Here is a 17817-nt window from a genome sequence, read left to right on the forward strand (position 1 = left end):
TGTGTATCAGCATGTGTGTGTATCAGCATGTGTGTGTATCAGCGTGTGTGTGTGTATCTGCGTGTGTGTGTGTATCTGCGTGTGTGTATCAGCGTGTGTGTGTATCTACGTGTGTGTGTATCAGCGTGTGTGTGTATCTGCGTGTGTGTGTGTATCAGCGTGTGTGTGTGTATCTGCGTGTGTGTATCAGCGTGTGTGTATCAGTGTGTGTGTGTATCAGCGTGTGTGTGTATCAGCGTGTGTGTGTGTGTCAGGGACATGTTTAACGCGAGTAACGGGACAGTCCCACGCTGCAGCTAAGTGCCGTGTGTGTGTATCAGCGTGTGTGTGTGTCAGGGTGTGTGTGTGTCAGGGACATGTTTAACACGGGTAACGGGACCGTCCCACGCTGCAGCTAAGTGCCGTGTTTGAGAAGTTGATACGAGGCGATTTATTTGTGAGTTGCGATACTCTGGCAGTGAAGGGGTTAGCAGTCCTGTGCATAGGGTGACAGCAGTATATAGGGTGTATATATAGGGGGGGGGCTCAGGAAAAGACCTGTCTCTGTATACTCTCAACCAGCTCCCTGTATCTCAGGGTCCGGGGGGGCGGGGTACAGTCCAGGGGGGCCCCGGAGAGAGAGGCCGCCAGTTCCCGGAGCCGCCGGAAGGATTCGGGCCGCACCAGGTGAACACGGACCGGTCCGATACTGCCTTTGAATCGGAAGGATTTGTACATCGAGAAATGTTCCTGCAGGCTGTGATCCAACTGTGGGGAGAGAAGTGGGGGGGGGGGGGGGAGAGAGGAAGGAGGGATAGGTAGAAGGGAGGTGGAGAGGAGAGGTGGAAGTGGGGGAGGGAAAGATGGAATGGAGGGAGGGAAAGGTGGAATGGAGGGGGGATAGGATGGGGAGGTAGAACGTGGGTAGGGGGGGTGAGAGGTGGAGGCAGAGAGGGGTAAAAAGTGGGAGATGTAGGGATAGGTGAGAGGTAGGGGGGGGGGAGAAGTAGAAGGGTGGGAAGGAGGGAGAGGTAGAAGGGACAGAGGGGTGGAGAGGTGAGGGAGAGGTAGAAGGGGGGAGAGGGGTGGAGAGGTGAGGGAGAGATAGAAAGGGAAAAGGAGAGAGAAGGGTGGGTAGCGATAGAGGGGAGAGGAGATACGGGGGGGGGGGGGGGGGGAGAGAGACATGTCAGACCCCGATTACGTCCGTGCTCCTCTGCGAGTTTCCTGCTGCAATAACTCTGTTGAAACGGCCGCCGCGCTGCTAATAACCGCCCTGCGGGCGTCTCCAAGCTCGCGGGACCCCGCTAACCGCGTGACACGGACCCGGAACGTGTCACACCTGCCTAATAAAATCCCAAACCCGCCCTCTCCCTGACCCTACAGGAGCCGTGCAGGACCCTCCGAGGCGGGGGCCGAGGAACTTGGCGGACGCGCCCGGGCGTTATATGGGAATAAAGATTATTATAGGCCCCGGGAGGAGCATTTAGGTGACTCAGGCCCCGCCTCTCCCTTAACCCCTCCCTTCCCAGCTAAAGGGTCAGTCCTTTCTACAGGTCAACGTGAAATAATGACCGGGGGCTCCGGTGGCTTCATTAACCGATTAAACGCCATTAAAAAAAAAAGGGGGGTTTATTCCAACTAACTAAGTTCTTACGCCCCCATAGCAAGATTAAAAATGGTACCGATCCGCGGACAATAGAAAGGGGACTCGTTTTCGTTACTACGAGTACCGGTCCGGTTAGGCCTCGCTTGCGTGGGGGGAAGGGATGGGGGACTGGCCCTTTAAATGCGCCTGGCCCTTTAAACGCGCCTGGCCCCAGGGAGTCTCCAGCCGGCAGGTGTCCCGTAACAGGCGGCTCGTTAAGACTAATTTAATTGGCGGCTGGGAGCCGGGGTGATTCGATAAAGACGAGACCTTTTTTACGCTTGTAATCTAGTAATTAGATAAGGACTCGTTGACTAATTAACTTAACTCGTGTGCCTCTGGCGGAACGGGCAAACCACTTAACTCAAGCGGATTTATTTTTTTTAGTCGCCAGGAGAGCTAACCCTCTATTTAGTTGCTGTGTCTGAGGTTTCCCACTTCAAAGATAGCGCTTCGATGAGCAAGAACCCTCCTTATCCAGAATGCGGTCAGTGGTATATAACCAGCTAACTAGTTGTTCACTCGTTAATTAGCGATAACGAGTCCAGCTAACAACTGCAGGTGACTTTCAGTTAACGAGTTACCAACTCCTGTTACTCGCAACTAGTTAGTCATCTGCTCCCCGCTACTTACATGCAACTAGTTACTGGTACTCAGCCATGGCTTATTTATAACTAGTGACAATTACTAGTTCTCCTGTTACTATCCATGTAACTTAGTTGGCTACCAACTCGGGTTGACTCATGTAACTAGTTAACTACCAACGCTAGTTGATTTTCTCAGGTAACTTTTTAGTTACAAACTCTGGTTACTTCCCATGTAACTAGTTAGTTACCCACTCTGGTTGATTTTCATGTAACTAGTTAGTTACCCACTCTGGTTACTTCCCATGTAGCTAGTTAGTTACCAGCTCTGCTTACTTCCCATGTTACTAGTTAGTTACCAGCTCTTGTTACTTCCAATGTAACTAGTTAATTACCCACTGGTTGAATCTCATGTAACTAGTTACCAGCACTTGTTACTTCCAATGTAACTAGTTAGTTACCCACTGGTTGACTTATGTAACTAGTTACCAGCTCTTGTCAAAGGCAATGTATTTATTAAACCAATATTTATAGCTAGCAGAAGCATTGGACCGGAAATGCGGAAGCAGTTACAGAAAGCGGCTCCATACCTCCCATATCTCGACATACTTCTCTCCATACCTCCCACATCTCAAACTTCTTCTCTCCATACCTCCCACACCTCAAACTACTTCTCTCCATACCCCCCACATCTCAAACTACTTCTCTCCATACCTCCCACACCTCAAACTACTTCTCTCCATACCCCCCACATCTCAAACTACTTCTCTCCATACCTCCCATATCTCAAACTACTTCTCTCCATACCTCCCACATCTCAAACTACTTCTCTCCATACCTCCCATATCTCAAACTACTTCTCTCCATACCTCCCACACCTCAAACTACTTCTCTCCATACCTCCCACACCTCAAACTACTTCTCTCCATACCTCCCACATCTCAAACTACTTCTCTCCATACCTCCCACATCTCAAACTACTTCTCTCCATACCTCCCACATCTCAAACTACTTCTCTCCATACCTCCCACATCTCAAACTACTTCTCTCCATACCTCCCACATCTCAAATTACTTCTCTCCATACCTCCCACATCTCAAACTACTTCTCTCCATACCTCCCATATCTCGACATACTTCTCTCCATACCTCCCACATCTCAAACTACTTCTCTCCATACCTCCCACATCTCAAACTACTTCTCTCCATACCTCCCATATCTCAAACTACTTCTCTCCATACCTCCCACATCTCAAACTACTTCTCTCCATACCTCCCACATCTCAAACTACTTCTCTCCATACCTCCCACATCTCAAACTACTTCTCTCCATACCTCCCACACCTCAAACTACTTCTCTCCATACCTCCCACACCTCAAACTTCTTCTCTCCATACCTCCCACATCTCAAACTACTTCTCTCCATACCTCCCACATCTCAAACTACTTCTCTCCATACCTCCCACATCTCAAACTACTTCTCTCCATACCTCCCACATCTCAAACTACTTCTCTCCATACCTCCCACATCTCAAACTACTTCTCTCCATACCTCCCACATCTCAAACGACTTCTCTCCATACCTCCCACATCTCAAACGACTTCTCTCCATACCTCCCACATCTCAAACGACTTCTCTCCATACCTCCCACATCTCAAACGACTTCTCTCCATACCTCCCACATCTCAAACTACTTCTCTCCATACCTCCCACATCTCAAACTACTTCTCTCCATACCTCCCACATCTCAAACTACTTCTCTCCATACCTCCCACATCTCAAACTACTTCTCTCCATACCTCCAACATCTCAAAATACTTCTCTCCATACCTCCCACATCTCAAACTACTTCTCTCCATACCTCCCACATCTCAAACTACTTCTCTCCATACCTCCCACATCTCAAACTACTTCTCTCCATACCTCCCACACCTCGAACTACTTCTCTCCATACCTCCCACACCTCGAACTACTTCTCTCCATACCTCCCACATCTCAAACTACTTCTCTCCATACCTCCCACATCTCAAACTACTTCTCTCCATACCTCCCACATCTCAAACTACTTCTCTCCATACCTCCCACATCTCAAACTACTTCTCTCCATACCTCCCACATCTCAAACTACTTCTCTCCATACCTCCGACATCTCAAACTACTTCTCTCCATACCTTCCACATCTCAAACTACTTCTCTCCATACCTCCCACATCTCAAACTACTTCTCTCCATACCTCCCACATCTCAAACTACTTCTCTCCATACCTCCCACATCTCAAAATACTTCTCTCCATACCTCCCACACCTCAAACTACTTCTCTCCATACCTCCCACATGTCAAACTATTTCTCTCCATACCTCCCACATCTCAAACTACTTCTCTCCATACCTCCCACATCTCAAACTACTTCTCTCCATACCTCCCACATCTCAAACTACTTCTCTCCATACCTCCCACATCTCAAACTACTTCTCTCCATACCTCCCACATCTCAAACTACTTCTGTCCCTACCTCCCACATCTCAAACTACTTCTCTCCATACCTCCCATATCTCAAACTACTTCTGTCCATACCTCCCACATCTCAAACTACTTCTCTCCATACCTCCCATATCTCAAACTACTTCTGTCCATACCTCCCACATCTCAAACTACTTCTCTCCATACCTCCCACATCTCAAACTACTTCTCTCCATACCTCCCACATCTCAAACTACTTCTCTCCATACCTCCCATATCTCAAACTACTTCTCTCCATACCTCCCACATCTCAAATTACTTCTCTCCATACCTCCCACATCTCAAACTACTTCTCTCCATACCACCCACATCTCAAAATACTTCTCTCCATACCTCCCACATCTCAAACTACTTCTCTCCATACCTCCCACATCTCAAACTACTTCTCTCCATACCTCCCACACCTCAAACTACTTCTCTCCATACCTCCCACATCTCAAACGACTTCTCTCCCGCGCCGTGACACATGCATGACGCAAACAATTTGGATGGCTGACAAACAGTCTGATCGCCAAAAGAAGATGCGATAAAGACCGCAAAAAAATCCTGCTTCTGCTTCCTACGTGAAGATACACTTGCGTGTCCAAGTGGTAGTTTTTTTTTTAAAGCGATTACTGTGCGACGGTTAACACTGGAACGCCACAGCTTCGCGGTTGGGGTGGACGGGACCGACCCCTTTAAGGGGACAAAATACCGTTGTTCGTAACGAGCCAATCAGAGTTCAGATTCGTCCGAGAGACGCAAAAGCTATTCCCGCACTTTGTGGGCCGGGGGCGGAAATGGGGATTTTCGGCGACTTTTGCCCGGACTCACAAACCCGCCGGGCGGCATTAGAACCGAACGGTGAATTTTGCTGCGTTCGAGGGGAAATAACGAGGTGAATTCCTCGCTTGCGATATTTGTTCTTACACATTTATTTTCTCTGTTGCCCGGGGCACTTCTGTTCTGCCCGGCAACTCACCCACCGCACGTACACTGCGCCTAAATATTAACCCCGTTAGGCGTTGCGTACCTGTCACGCGGCCCGTGGTATTGGCTAGATCAGCGGGGCGCTCAACTCCAGTCCTCAAGCCCCCCAAATAGGTCAGGTTTTGAGGATATCCCTGCTTCAGCACAGGCGGCTCAATCAGAGACTCAGTCGAAGACCCGAAGCAGGGACCGATGGAGCCACCTGTGCTGAAGCAGGGACCTATGGAGCCACCTGTGCTGAAGCAGGGACTGTGAGCCACCTGCGCTGAAGCAGGGATAACCATAAAACCTGGCCTGTTGCCGGCCCTTGAGGACTGAAGTTCGAGGCCCCGCCCCTTTGCGTAATTCTGACGCCGCGGACAGGACAGGAATCCAGCGTTGCAACGGGACAAGCAGCCAAACGCAACGCCCAGCGCGGGCTCATCTGCATGTCGATACCCAGAGTCCCTGGAAGCCGTGCATGCCAAGAGATAACAGGGAAGGGCAGGGTGGCAGACCTGGCAATGAACGTGTGAATGCGCGCACACCGTGGGGGGGAGGGGTTATTTGCTGTACGGTGAAGGTGTGTGCGTGTGTACACACACACGGTGCTGAACACGCAGAAGCTGCAGTGCCACCTGGTGGTACAAAGGTGGAACTGCGGTGCGGCGCACTGCAACGCCGCGCTCTGCCAATGTGTCCCGGGGGGGGGGGGGGGGGGGGGCTCCCCCCGCGCCTGGCAGTGACAGGGTTAAGGGGAAGCGGGGTGGGGTTAACCCCTTGGGTGCCGCCCCGCACGCTCACCTTGTATCGCTGATCTTCGGACAGGTCTCTGACTCCCTTCAGGGCCACAAACACCTCGTAGTGGGGGTCCGAGCCCCCCGAAAAGCGTCCTGCAAGGAGAAGGGACCCCCAACCCCCCAATAAAGCTTCATGGAGCACTGCGGGGTCAATTCAATCAGGGCTGAAGAGGCACAGACACACACACACACACATACATATAAATCACACACACATACATATAAATCACACACACATACATGTCTCACACACAGTGAAAAAACATGTGTGTGTATGTATATATTTATGTGTGTATGTATATATAGGTAGAGATCTATTTATAGATATATATGGATCAGAGTTGCTATAAATATTAGATGAGTATTTCACCCAAGTAGAATTTAACAAAAGGTTACACTCACGGGACCGCACACACACACACACACACACACACACACACACACACACACACACACACACACACACACACACACACACACACACACTCTCATGGGACCACACACACTCTCACACACTCTCTCACACACACACACTCTCTCACACACACACACACTCTCTCACACACACACTCTCTCACACACACTATCTGGGGAGAGGAAGAAGAGACAAAGAGAGAGCGATAGAAAGATAGAACAGGAAGGGGAGAGAGAGGAGAGGGAAAAGAGTGAGAAGAGAGAGGGGTGGGAGAGAGAAAAGGAGAGAGAGAGGGGAGAGAGAGGGGAGAGAGAGGGAGGGAGAGAGGGAGGGAGAGAGCGCGAGAGAGAGAGATTATATTATAAAATGATGCCCCATGCTTCTCTGCTTCTGGATTCCAAGAGAGAAGATGAGCAGAGGCTGGCGGGCACCTACCCAGAATCCCACTCTCCGCGCAGCAGTAGTTCAGCAGCACCGCGCCCGGCCACTGCCTGGTGGCGTAACGAAGCGTCTTGTAGAAGCCGTCCTCCGAAATCCGCTCCCCGCGGACACTCAGAGTCTGACTCTTCCTGCAAACCGGGGGAGCGGTTATTATGGCGTGTTCAGTATACCAGGGAGAGCGATACAGCGACATACAACAGCGCGCGGGGCGATATATACAACAGCGCGCGGGGCGATATATACAACACCGCGCGGGGCGATATATACAACACCGCGCGGGGCGATATATACAACAGCGCGCGGGGCGATATATACAACACCGCGCGGGGCGATATATACAACAGCGCGCGGGGCGATATATACAACACCGCGCGGGGCGATATATACAACACCGCGCGGGGCGATATATACAACAGCGCGCGGGGCGATATATACAACACCGCGCGGGGCGATATATACAACAGCGCGCGGGGCGATATATACAACACCGCGCGGGGCGATATATACAACACCGCGCGGGGCGATATATACAACAGCGCGCGGGGCGATATATACAACACCGCGCGGGGCGATATATACAACACCGCGCGGGGCGATATATACAACACCGCGCGGGGCGATATATACAACACCGCGCGGGGCGATATATACAACACCGCGCGGGGCGATATATACAACACCGCGCGGGGCGATATATACAACACCGCGCGGGGCGATATATATAACAAAGCGTAGATGTGGTGAGGTGCTGGGTGTGAGGGGCTGAGTGTGAAGGGGTGAGGTGCTGGGTCGGTGTGAGGGGCTGAGTGTGAGGGGATGAGGTGCTGGGTGTGAGGGGCTGAGTGTGAGGGGGTGAGGTGCTGGGTCGGTGTGAGGGGCTGAGTGTGAGGGGATGAGGTGCTGGGTGTGAGGGGCTGAGTGTGAGGGGGTGAGGTGCTGGGTCGGTGTGAGGGGCTGAGTGTGAGGGGATGAGGTGCTGGGTGTGAGGGGCTGAGTGTGAGGGGCTGAGTGTGAGGGGGTGAGGTGCTGGGTCGGTGTGAGGGGCTGAGTGTGAGGGGGGTGAGGTGCTGGGTGTGAGGGGCTGAGTGTGAGGGGGTGAGGTGCTGGGTGTGTGTGAGGGGCTGAGGTGCTGGGTGTGAGGGGCTGAGGTGCTGGGTTGGTGTGAGGGGCTGAGTGTGAGGGGGTGAGGTGCTGGGTGTGAGGTGCTGGGTGTGGGGCTGGGTCGGTGTGAGGGGCTGAGGTGCTGGGTGTGAGGGGCTGGGTCGGTGTGAGGGGCTGAGTGTGAGGGGGTGAGGTGCTGGGTCGGTGTGAGGGGCTGAGTGTGAGGGGCTGAGTGTGAGGGGGTGAGGTGCTGGGTGTGAGGGGCTGGGTCGGTGTGAGGGGCTGAGTGTGAAAAGGGTGAGGTGCTGGGTGTGAGGGGCTGAGTGTGAGGGGGTGAGGTGCTGGATGTGAGGGGTGAGGTGCTGGGTGTGAGGGGCTGAGTGTGAGGGGGTGAGGTGCTGGGTGTGAGGGGCTGAGTGTGAGGGGGTGAGGTGCTGGGTGTGAGGGGCTGGGTCGGTGTGAGGGGCTGAGTGTGAGGGGGTGAGGTGCTGGGTGTGAGGGGCTGGGTCGGTGTGAGGGGCTGGGTGTGTGGGGGTGAGGTGCTGGGTGTGAGGGGTGAGGTGCTGGGTGTGAGGGGCTGAGTGTGAGGGGGTGAGGTGCTGGGTGTGAGGGGGTGAGGTGCTGAGTGTGAGGGCGTGAGGTGCTGGGTGTGAGGGGCTGAGTGTGAGGGGGTGAGGTGCTGGGTGTGAGGGGGTGAGGTGCTGGGTGTGAGGGGCTGGGTCGGTGTGAGGGGCTGAGTGTGAGGGGGTGAGGTGCTGGGTGTGAGGGGCTGGGTCGGTGTGAGGGGCTGAGTGTGAGGGGGTGAGGTGCTGGGTGTGAGGGGCTGGGTCGGTGTGAGGGGCTGAGTGTGAGGGGGTGAGGTGCTGGGTGTGAGGGGCTGGGTCGGTGTGAGGGGCTGAGTGTGAGGGGGTGAGGTGCTGGGTGTGAGGGGCTGGGTCGGTGTGAGGGGCTGAGGTGCTGGGTCGGTGGTGAGGGGCTGAGTGTGAGGGGGTGAGGTGCTGGTTGTGAGGGGCTGGGTCGGTGTGAGGGGCTGAGGTGCTGGGTCGGTGTGAGGGGGTGAGGTGCTGGGTGTGAGGGGCTGAGTGTGAGGGCGTGAGGTGCTGGGTGTGAGGGGCTGGGTCGGTGTGAGGGGCTGAGTGTGAGGGGTTGAGGTGCTTGGTGTGAGGGGCTGGGTCGGTGTGAGGGGCTGAGTGTGAGGGGGTGAGGTGCTGGGTGTGAGGGGCTGGGTCGGTGTGAGGGGCTGAGTGTGAGGGGGTGAGGTGCTGGGTGTGAGGAGCTGGGTCGGTGTGAGGGGCTGGGTGTGTGGGGGTGAGGTGCTGGGTGTGAGGGGTGAGGTGCTGGGTGTGAGGGGCTGAGTGTGAGGGGGTGAGGTGCTGGGTGTGAGGGGGTGAGGTGCTGAGTGTGAGGGCGTGAGGTGCTGGGTGTGAAGGCCTGAGTGTGAGGGGGTGAGGTGCTGGGTGTGAGGGGCTGGGTCGGTGTGAGGGGCTGAGTGTGAGGGGGTGAGGTGCTGGGTGTGAGGGGCTGGGTCGGTGTGAGGGGCTGAGTGTGAGGGGGTGAGGTGCTGGGTGTGAGGGGCTGGGTCGGTGTGAGGGGCTGAGGGGCTGAGTGTGAGGGGGTGAGGTGCTGGGTGTGAGGGGCTGGGTCGGTGTGAGGGGGTGAGGTGCTGGATGTGAGGGGTGAGGTGCTGGGTGTGAGGGGCTGAGTGTGAGGGGGTGAGGGGCTGGGTCGGTGTGAGGGGCTGAGTGTGAGGGGGTGAGGTGCTGGGTGTGAGGGGCTGGGTCGGTGTGAGGGGCTGAGTGTGAGGGGGTGAGGTGCTGGGTGTGAGGGGCTGGGTCGGTGTGAGGGGCTGAGTGTGAGGGGGTGAGGTGCTGGATGTGAGGGGCTGGGTCGGTGTGAGGGGCTGAGTGTGAGGGGGTGAGGTGCTGGGTGTGAGGGGCTGGGTCGATGTGAGGGGCTGAGTGTGAGGGCGTGAGGTGCTGGGTGTGAGGGGCTGGGTCGGTGTGAGGGGCTGAGTGTGAGGGGGTGAGGTGCTGGGTGTGAGGGGCTGGGTCGGTGTTATGGGGTGAGGTGCTGGGTGTGAGGGGCTGGGTCGGTGTGAGGGGGTGAGGTGCTGGGTGTGAGGGGCTGGGTCGGTGTGAGGGGTTGAGGTGCTGGGTGTGAGGGGATGGGTCGGTGTGAGGGGCTGAGTGTGAGGGGGTGAGGTGCTGGGTGTGAGGGGCTGGGTCGGTGTTAGGGGCTGAGGTGCTGGGTGTGAGGTGCTGGGTGTGAGGGGCTGAGTGTGAGGGGGTGAGGTGCTGGGTCGGTGTGAGGGGCTGAGGTGCTGGGTGTGAGGTGCTGGGTGTGAGGGCCTGAGTGTGAGGGAGTGAGGTGCTGGGTGTGAGGGGCTGGGTCGGTGTGAGGGGCTGAGTGTGAGGGGGGTGAGGTGCTGGGTGTGAGGGGCTGGGTCGGTGTGAGGGGCTGAGGTGCTGGGTCGGTGTGAGGGGCTGAGTGTGAGGGGGTGAGGTGCTGGGTGTGAGGGGCTGAGTGTGAGGGTTTGAAGTGCTGGGTGTGAGGGGCTGGGTCGGTGTGAGGGGCTGAGTGTGAGGGGGTGAGGTGCTGGGTGTGAGGGGCTGAGTGTGAGGGCGTGAGGTGCTGGGTGTGAGGGACTGGGTCGGTGTGAGGGGGTGAGGTGCTGGGTGTGAGGGGCTGGGTCGATGTGAGGGGCTGAGTGTGAGGGGGTGAGGTGATGGGTGTGAGGGGCTGAGTGTGAGGGGCTGAGGTGCTGGGTGTGAGGGGCTGAGTGTGAGGGGGTGAGGTGCTGGGTGTGAGGGGCTGAGTGTGAGGGGGTAGGTGCTGGGTGTGAGGTGCTGAGGGTGAGGGGGTGAGGTGCTGGGTGTGAGGGGCTGGGTCGGTGTGAGGGGGTGAGGTGCTGGGTGTGAGGGGGTGAGGTGCTGGGTGTGAGGGGCTGGGTCGGTGTGAGGGGCTGAGTGTGAGGGGGTGAGGTGCTGGGTGTGAGGGGCTGGGTCGGTGTTAGGGGCTGAGGTGCTGGGTGTGAGGTGCTGGGTGTGAGGGGCTGAGTGTGAGGGGGTGAGGTGCTGGGTCGGTGTGAGGGGCTGAGGTGCTGGGTGTGAGGTGCTGGGTGTGAGGGCCTGAGTGTGAGGGAGTGAGGTGCTGGGTGTGAGGGGCTGGGTCGGTGTGAGGGGCTGAGTGTGAGGGGGTGAGGTGCTGGGTGTGAGGGGCTGGGTCGGTGTGAGGGGCTGAGGTGCTGGGTCGGTGTGAGGGGCTGAGTGTGAGGCGGTGAGGTGCTGGGTGTGAGGGGCTGAGTGTGAGGGTTTGAAGTGCTGGGTGTGAGGGGCTGGGTCGGTGTGAGGGGCTGAGTGTGAGGGGGTGAGGTGCTGGGTGTGAGGGGCTGAGTGTGAGGGCGTGAGGTGCTGGGTGTGAGGGACTGGGTCGGTGTGAGGGGGTGAGGTGCTGGGTGTGAGGGGCTGGGTCGATGTGAGGGGCTGAGTGTGAGGGGGTGAGGTGATGGGTGTGAGGGGCTGAGTGTGAGGGGCTGAGGTGCTGGGTGTGAGGGGCTGAGTGTGAGGGGGTGAGGTGCTGGGTGTGAGGGGCTGAGTGTGAGGGGGTAGGTGCTGGGTGTGAGGTGCTGAGGGTGAGGGGGTGAGGTGCTGGGTGTGAGGGGCTGGGTCGGTGTGAGGGGGTGAGGTGCTGGGTGTGAGGGGGTGAGGTGCTGGGTGTGAGGGGCTGGGTTGGTGTGAGGGGCTGAGTGTGAGGGGGTGAGGTGCTGGGTGTGAGGGGCTTTGTGTGAGGGGGTGAGGTGCTGGGTCGGTGTGAGGGGCTTTGTGTGAGGGGGTGAGGTGCTGGGTCGGTGTGAGGGGCTGAGTGTGAGGGGGGTGAGGTGCTGGGTGTGAGGGGCTGGGTCGATGTGAGGGGCTGAGTGTGAGGGCGTGAGGTGCTGAGTGTGAGGGGGTGAGGTGCTGGGTGTGAGGGGCTGGGTCGGTGTGAGGGGGTGAGGTGCTGGGTGTGAGGGGCTGGGTCGGTGTGAGGGGCTGAGTGTGAGGGGGTGAGGTGCTGGGTGTGAGGGGGTGAGGTGCTGAGTGTGAGGGTGTGAGGGGGTGAGGTGCTGGTTGTGAGGGGCTGAGTGTGAGGGGGTGAGGTGCTGGGTGTGAGGGGCTGGGTCGGTGTGAGGGGCTGAGTGTGAGGGGGTGAGGTGCTGGGTGTGAGGGGCTGAGGTGCTGGGTGTGAGGGGCTGAGTGTGAGGGGGTGAGGTGCTGGGTGTGAGGGGCTGGGTTGGTGTGAGGGGGTGAGGTGCTGGGTGTTAGGGCCTGAGTGTGAGGGGGTGAGGTGCTGGGTGTGAGGGGCTGGGTTGGTGTGAGGGGCTGAGTGTGAGGGCGTGAGGTGCTGGGTGTGAGGGGCTGAGTGTGAGGGGGTGAGGTGCTGGGTGTGAGGGGCTGGGTCGGTGTGAGGGGCTGAGTGTGAGGGGGTGAGGTGCTGGGTGTGAGGGGCTGGGTCGGAGTGAGGGGGTGAGGTGCTGGGTGTGAGGGGCTGGGTCGGTGTGAGGGGCTGAGTGTGAGGGGGTGAGGTGCTGGGTGTGAGGGGGTGAGGTGCTGGGTGTGAGGGGCTGGGTCGGTGTGAGGGGCTGAGTGTGAGGGGGTGAGGTGCTGGGTGTGAGGGGCTGAGGTGCTGGGTGTGAGGGGCTGAGTGTGAGGGGGTGAGGTGCTGGGTGTGAGGGGCTGGGTTGGTGTGAGGGGGTGAGGTGCTGGGTGTGAGGGCCTGAGTGTGAGGGGGTGAGGTGCTGGGTGTGAGGGGCTGTGTTGGTGTGAGGGGGTGAGGTGCTGGGTGTGAGGGCCTGAGTGTGAGGGGGTGAGGTGCTGGGTGTGAGGGGCTGGGTTGGTGTGAGGGGCTGAGTGTGAGGGGGTGAGGTGCTGGATGTGAGGGGCTGGGTCGGTGTGAGGAGCTGGGTGTGAGGGGCTGGGTGTGAGGGGGTGAGGTGCTGGGTGTGAGGGGCTGAGTGTGAGGGGGTGAGGGTCTGGGTCGGTGTGAGGGGCTGAGTGTGAGGAGGTGAGGTGCTGGGTGTGAGGGTCTGAGTGTGAGGGGGTGAGGTGCTGGGTGTGAGGGGCTGAGTGTGAGGGAGTGAGGTGCTGGGTGTGAGGGGCTGGGTCGGTGTGAGGGGCTGAGTGTGAGGGGGTGAGGTGCTCGGTGTGAGGGGCTGGGTTGGTGTGAGGGGCTGAGTGTGAGGGGGTGAGGTGCTGGGTGTGAGGGGCTGAGTGTGAGGGGGTGAGGTGCTGGGTGTGAGGGGCTGGGTCGGTGTGAGGGGCTGAGTGTGAGGGGGTGAGGTGCTGGGTGTGAGAGGCTGAGTGTGAGGGGGTGAGGTGCTGGGTGTGAGGGGCTGGGTTGGTGTGAGGGGCTGAGTGTGAGGGGGTGAGGTGCTGGGTGTGAGGGGCTGAGTGTGAGGGGGTGAGGTGCTGGGTGTGAGGGGCTGGGTTGGTGTGAGGGGCTCAGTGTGAGGGGGTGAGGTGCTGGGTGTGAGGGGCTGGGTTGGTGTGAGGGGCTGAGTGTGAGGGGGTGAGGTGCTGGGTGTGAGGGGCTGAGTGTGAGGGGGTGAGGTGCTGGGTGTGAGGGGCTGGGTTGGTGTGAGGGGCTCAGTGTGAGGTGCTGGGTGTGAGGGGCTGAGTGTGAGGGGGTGAGGTGCTGGGTGTGAGGGGCTGGGTTGGTGTGAGGGGCTCAGTGTGAGGGGGTGAGGTGCTGGGTGTGAGGGTCTGGGTTGGTGTGAGGGGCTGAGTGTGAGGGGGTGAGGTGCTGGGTGTGAGGGGCTGGGTTGGTGTGAGTGGCTGAGTGTGAGGGGGTGAGGTGCTGGGTGTGAGGGGCTGGGTTGGTGTGAGGGGCTGAGTGTGAGGGGGTGAGGTGCTGGGTGTGAGGGGCTGGGTCGGTGTGAGGGGGTGGATGGGTGAGGGAGCGATCGGGCACCGGGACGTCCCGTACCTGTGTAGGAATTCCAGTAGGGGACTCTGGTTGTGGAAGCCCGTTATCCTCACCACGTCCCCCAGACGGTACCTGGAACATGGGGAATTACCTTAATCCTCTGCGCATACTACTGCCCCCTCATGTCTATCCCCCCCTCCCCCTCAATGTGTCCCTCATCTCCCCCTCACTGCGAGTGTCCCCTCACATCCCCCTCACTGTGTCCCCTCCTCTCACCTCCCCCTCACTGTGTCCCCTCCTCTCACCTCCCCCTCACTGTGTCCCCTCACCTCCCCCTCACTGTGAGTGTCCCCTCACCTCCCCCTCACTGTGTCCCCTCACCTCCCCCTCACTGTGTCCTCTCACCTCCCCCTCACTGTGTCCTCTCACCTCCCCCTCACTGTGTCCTCTCTCACCTCCCCCTCACTGTGTCCTCTCTCACCTCCCCCTCACTGTGTCCTCTCTCACCTCCCCCTCACTGTGTCCTCTCTCACCTCCACCTCACTGTGTCCTCTCTCACCTCCCCCTCACTGTCCTCTCTCACCTCCCCCTCACTGTGTCCTCTCTCACCTCCCCCTCACTGTGTCCTCTCTCACCTCCCCCTCACTGTGTCCTCTCTCACCTCCCCCTCACTGTGTCCTCTCACACCTCCCCCTCACTGTGAGTGTCCCCTCACCTCCCCCTCACTGAGAATCCCCTCACCTCCCCCTCACTGAGAATCCCCTCACCTCCCCCTCACTGAGAATCCCCTCTCACCTCCCCCTCACTGTGTCCTCTCTCACCTCCCCCTCACTGTGTCCTCTCTCACCTCCCCCTCACTGTGTCCTCTCTCACCTCCCCCTCACTGTGTCCTCTCTCACCTCCCCCTCACTGTGAGTGTCCCCTCACCTCCCACTCACTGAGAATCCCCTCACCTCCCCCTCACTGAGAATCCCTCACCTCCCCCTCACTGAGAATCCCCTCTTACCTCCCCCTCACTGAGAATCCCCTCACCTCCCCCTCACTGCGAGTGTCCCCTCCACTCACCTCCCCCTCACTGTGAGTGTGCACTCTTTAACCTTCAGACTGCGAGTCCTTCCTCCCCCCATGCAAACAATGTGAGTGCCCACTCACCGGTACAGTCCAGCTCTGTTGCTTATAACCAGCTCGTACATCTCCCCCTCCCTCACGTCCTGCACACAGAGAGTCCCGGGCTGCTCCTCCTCACTCACCCCCAGCGGGATAAACTCAAAGAACGCAGAGCGCGGGCAGAGCACGTAACGGGGGGGGAAACGTGTCCTGGCCACAGATTCACCCCTATCACCCCTGCAAAGAAAGGACTTCATGTGAGATAGAAAGGGGGGTGGAGGGTGAGAGAAAGGAGGGGAGCGGTGGGGTGAGAGAGAAAGGAGGGAGAGACGGGGAGGAGAGAGAGAAAGGAGGGAGAAGTGAGGGTGAGAGAGAGAGAAAGGAGGGAGAAGTGAGGGTGAGAGAGAGAGAAGGGAGGGGAAGTGAGGGTGAGAGAGAGAGAAAGGAGGGAGAAGTGAGGGTGAGAGAGAAAGGAGGGAGGCGGGGAGGAGAGAAAGAAAGGAGGGAGAAGTGAGGGCGAGAGAGAGAGAAGGGAGGGGGAAGTGAGGGTGAGAGAGAGAGAAAGGAGGGAGAAGTGAGGGTGAGAGAGAGAGAAAGGAGGGAGAAGTGAGGGTGAGAGAGAGAGAAAGGAGGGAGAGGGGGGTGAGAGAGAAAGGAGGGAGAAGGGGGTGAGAGAGAAAGGAGGGAGAAGGGGGTGAGAGAGAAAGGAGGGAGGGGGGAGAGAAAGGAGGGAGGGGGGAGAAAAAGGAGGGCGAGGCGGGGTGAGAGAGAAAGGAGGGAGGGGGGAGAGAGAAAGGAGGGAGAAGTGGATGGCAGAGGCAGGCAAAAGAGAAAGGAGGGGGAGGTGGGGGTTAGAGAAAGTAGGGAGAGGTGAGTGAGAGAGAAAGGAGGGAGACGTGAGAGAGAAAGGAGGGAGAGGGGGGAGGAGAGAAAGGAGGGAGGAGAGAAAGGGGTGAGAGAGAAAGGAGGGTTAGGGGATGAGAGAAAGAAAGGAGGGAGAGGTGAGTGAGAGAGAAAGGAGGGAGAAGAGGCAAGGAGAGAAAGGAGGGAGACGAGAGAAAGGAGGGAGAAACGGGGTGAGAGAGGGTGAGAAAGGAGGGAGAGACGGGGTGAGAGAGGGTGAGAAAGGAGGGAGACGGGGAGGAGGGAGAGGGGGCTGAGAGAGAAAGGAGGAAGAGGGGGGGTGAGAGAAAGAAAGGAGGGAGAGGCGGGGTGCGAGTGGAGAGAGGGGCTGCGATAAAGCAGGGAGAGGGGGAAGTGAGGGACGGAGATCACACTGACGGTATAGAGGTAAGACCGCCGTATGGGATCTATTCACAGTCCAAGCTCTGCACCTTCTGCTGCCCCGTACACGGGAGAGTACAGCGGGACCCCGCGGCACGCCGTGTCCCTCAGGATCTGGGCGTCCAGCTCGCTGCCCCCGGACGCCACGGCCATCACCAGCTGCAGCCCCGGCCACACCCTCTTGGCAATCCCTTCGAAGCCGGTCTCAAACTGGGCGCGGAGGTCGTTGGCCCGCCGGGGGTCCGGCACCAGCAGGTCTTCTATCTGCCTCCTGGTGCCCTGGGGCAGCTCCAGCGCGCGGCTGACCCGCCCCAGTTGGATATCTCTGGCCAGAGACTCCCAGTGAGCCTCCAGGATGGAGAAGACCTCCCGAAGCAGCCAGGAGAAGTTGGCTTCTATGGCGCCCAAGGCGGGGTCCTTCAGAGCGAAGAGGAGCTGGATGTAGCGCACCTGGTGGTGGGACGTGATGCCGTGGACGGGTGGCGGGGAGGAGTAGAGGTGCCTCAGGAACTCGGAGGAGGAGGCAGGAGGGGACGGGCCGGTGGGTATCCCTGCCTCGGAGAGGAGAGGAGTTGGGGAGGAGGAGGAGGAGAACTTGACCATGTCTTGAAGGGCCCTCGGGAAGCAGCGGTGCACGACTTCCATACACACAGCCGTCCCCTGGGGGGAGAAGGAAGAGAACGGAGCTTCAGCCAGAGAGAGAACCATGCGAGAGGGTCAACTGCAACTCCTCCTATTACCCCTCCCTATAACTCCTCCTATTACCCCTCCCTATAACTCCTCCTATTACCTCATATAACCCCTCCCTATAACTCCTCCTATTACCCCATATAACCCCTCCCTATAACTCCTCCTATTACCCATATAACCCCTCCCTATAACTCCTCCTATTACCCCATATACCCCCTCCCTATAACTCCTCCTATTACCCCATATAACCCCTCCCTATAACTCCTCCTATTACCCCATATACCCCCTCCCTATAACTCCTCCTATTACCCCATATACCCCCTCCCTATAACTCCTCCTATTACCCCATATAACCCCTCCCTATAACTCCTCCTATTACCCCATATAACCCCTCCCTAT

The 17817-nt window shown here is 58.2% G+C and overlaps 1 protein-coding gene across 1 annotated transcript in view; it reads right to left on the reverse strand.

Annotated features, from left to right (window-relative positions):
* Nucleotides 1-406: 406 nt before the first annotated feature.
* The window catches only part of GHDC (GH3 domain containing), a 36187-nt gene continuing 18776 nt past the window's right edge, over nt 407-17817 (reverse strand). Inside the window, 7 exon segments of the mRNA XM_075580210.1 lie at nt 407-747; nt 6484-6572; nt 7330-7463; nt 14398-14469; nt 15490-15653; nt 15656-15681; nt 16779-17388. Of these exon segments, the coding sequence (XP_075436325.1) occupies nt 526-747; nt 6484-6572; nt 7330-7463; nt 14398-14469; nt 15490-15653; nt 15656-15681; nt 16779-17388 (1317 nt within the window). The 3' untranslated portion in view covers nt 407-525.

The sequence above is a fragment of the Ascaphus truei genome, chromosome 23 (assembly GCF_040206685.1).
Source record: "Ascaphus truei isolate aAscTru1 chromosome 23, aAscTru1.hap1, whole genome shotgun sequence".
NCBI classification, from domain to species: domain Eukaryota; kingdom Metazoa; phylum Chordata; class Amphibia; order Anura; family Ascaphidae; genus Ascaphus; species Ascaphus truei.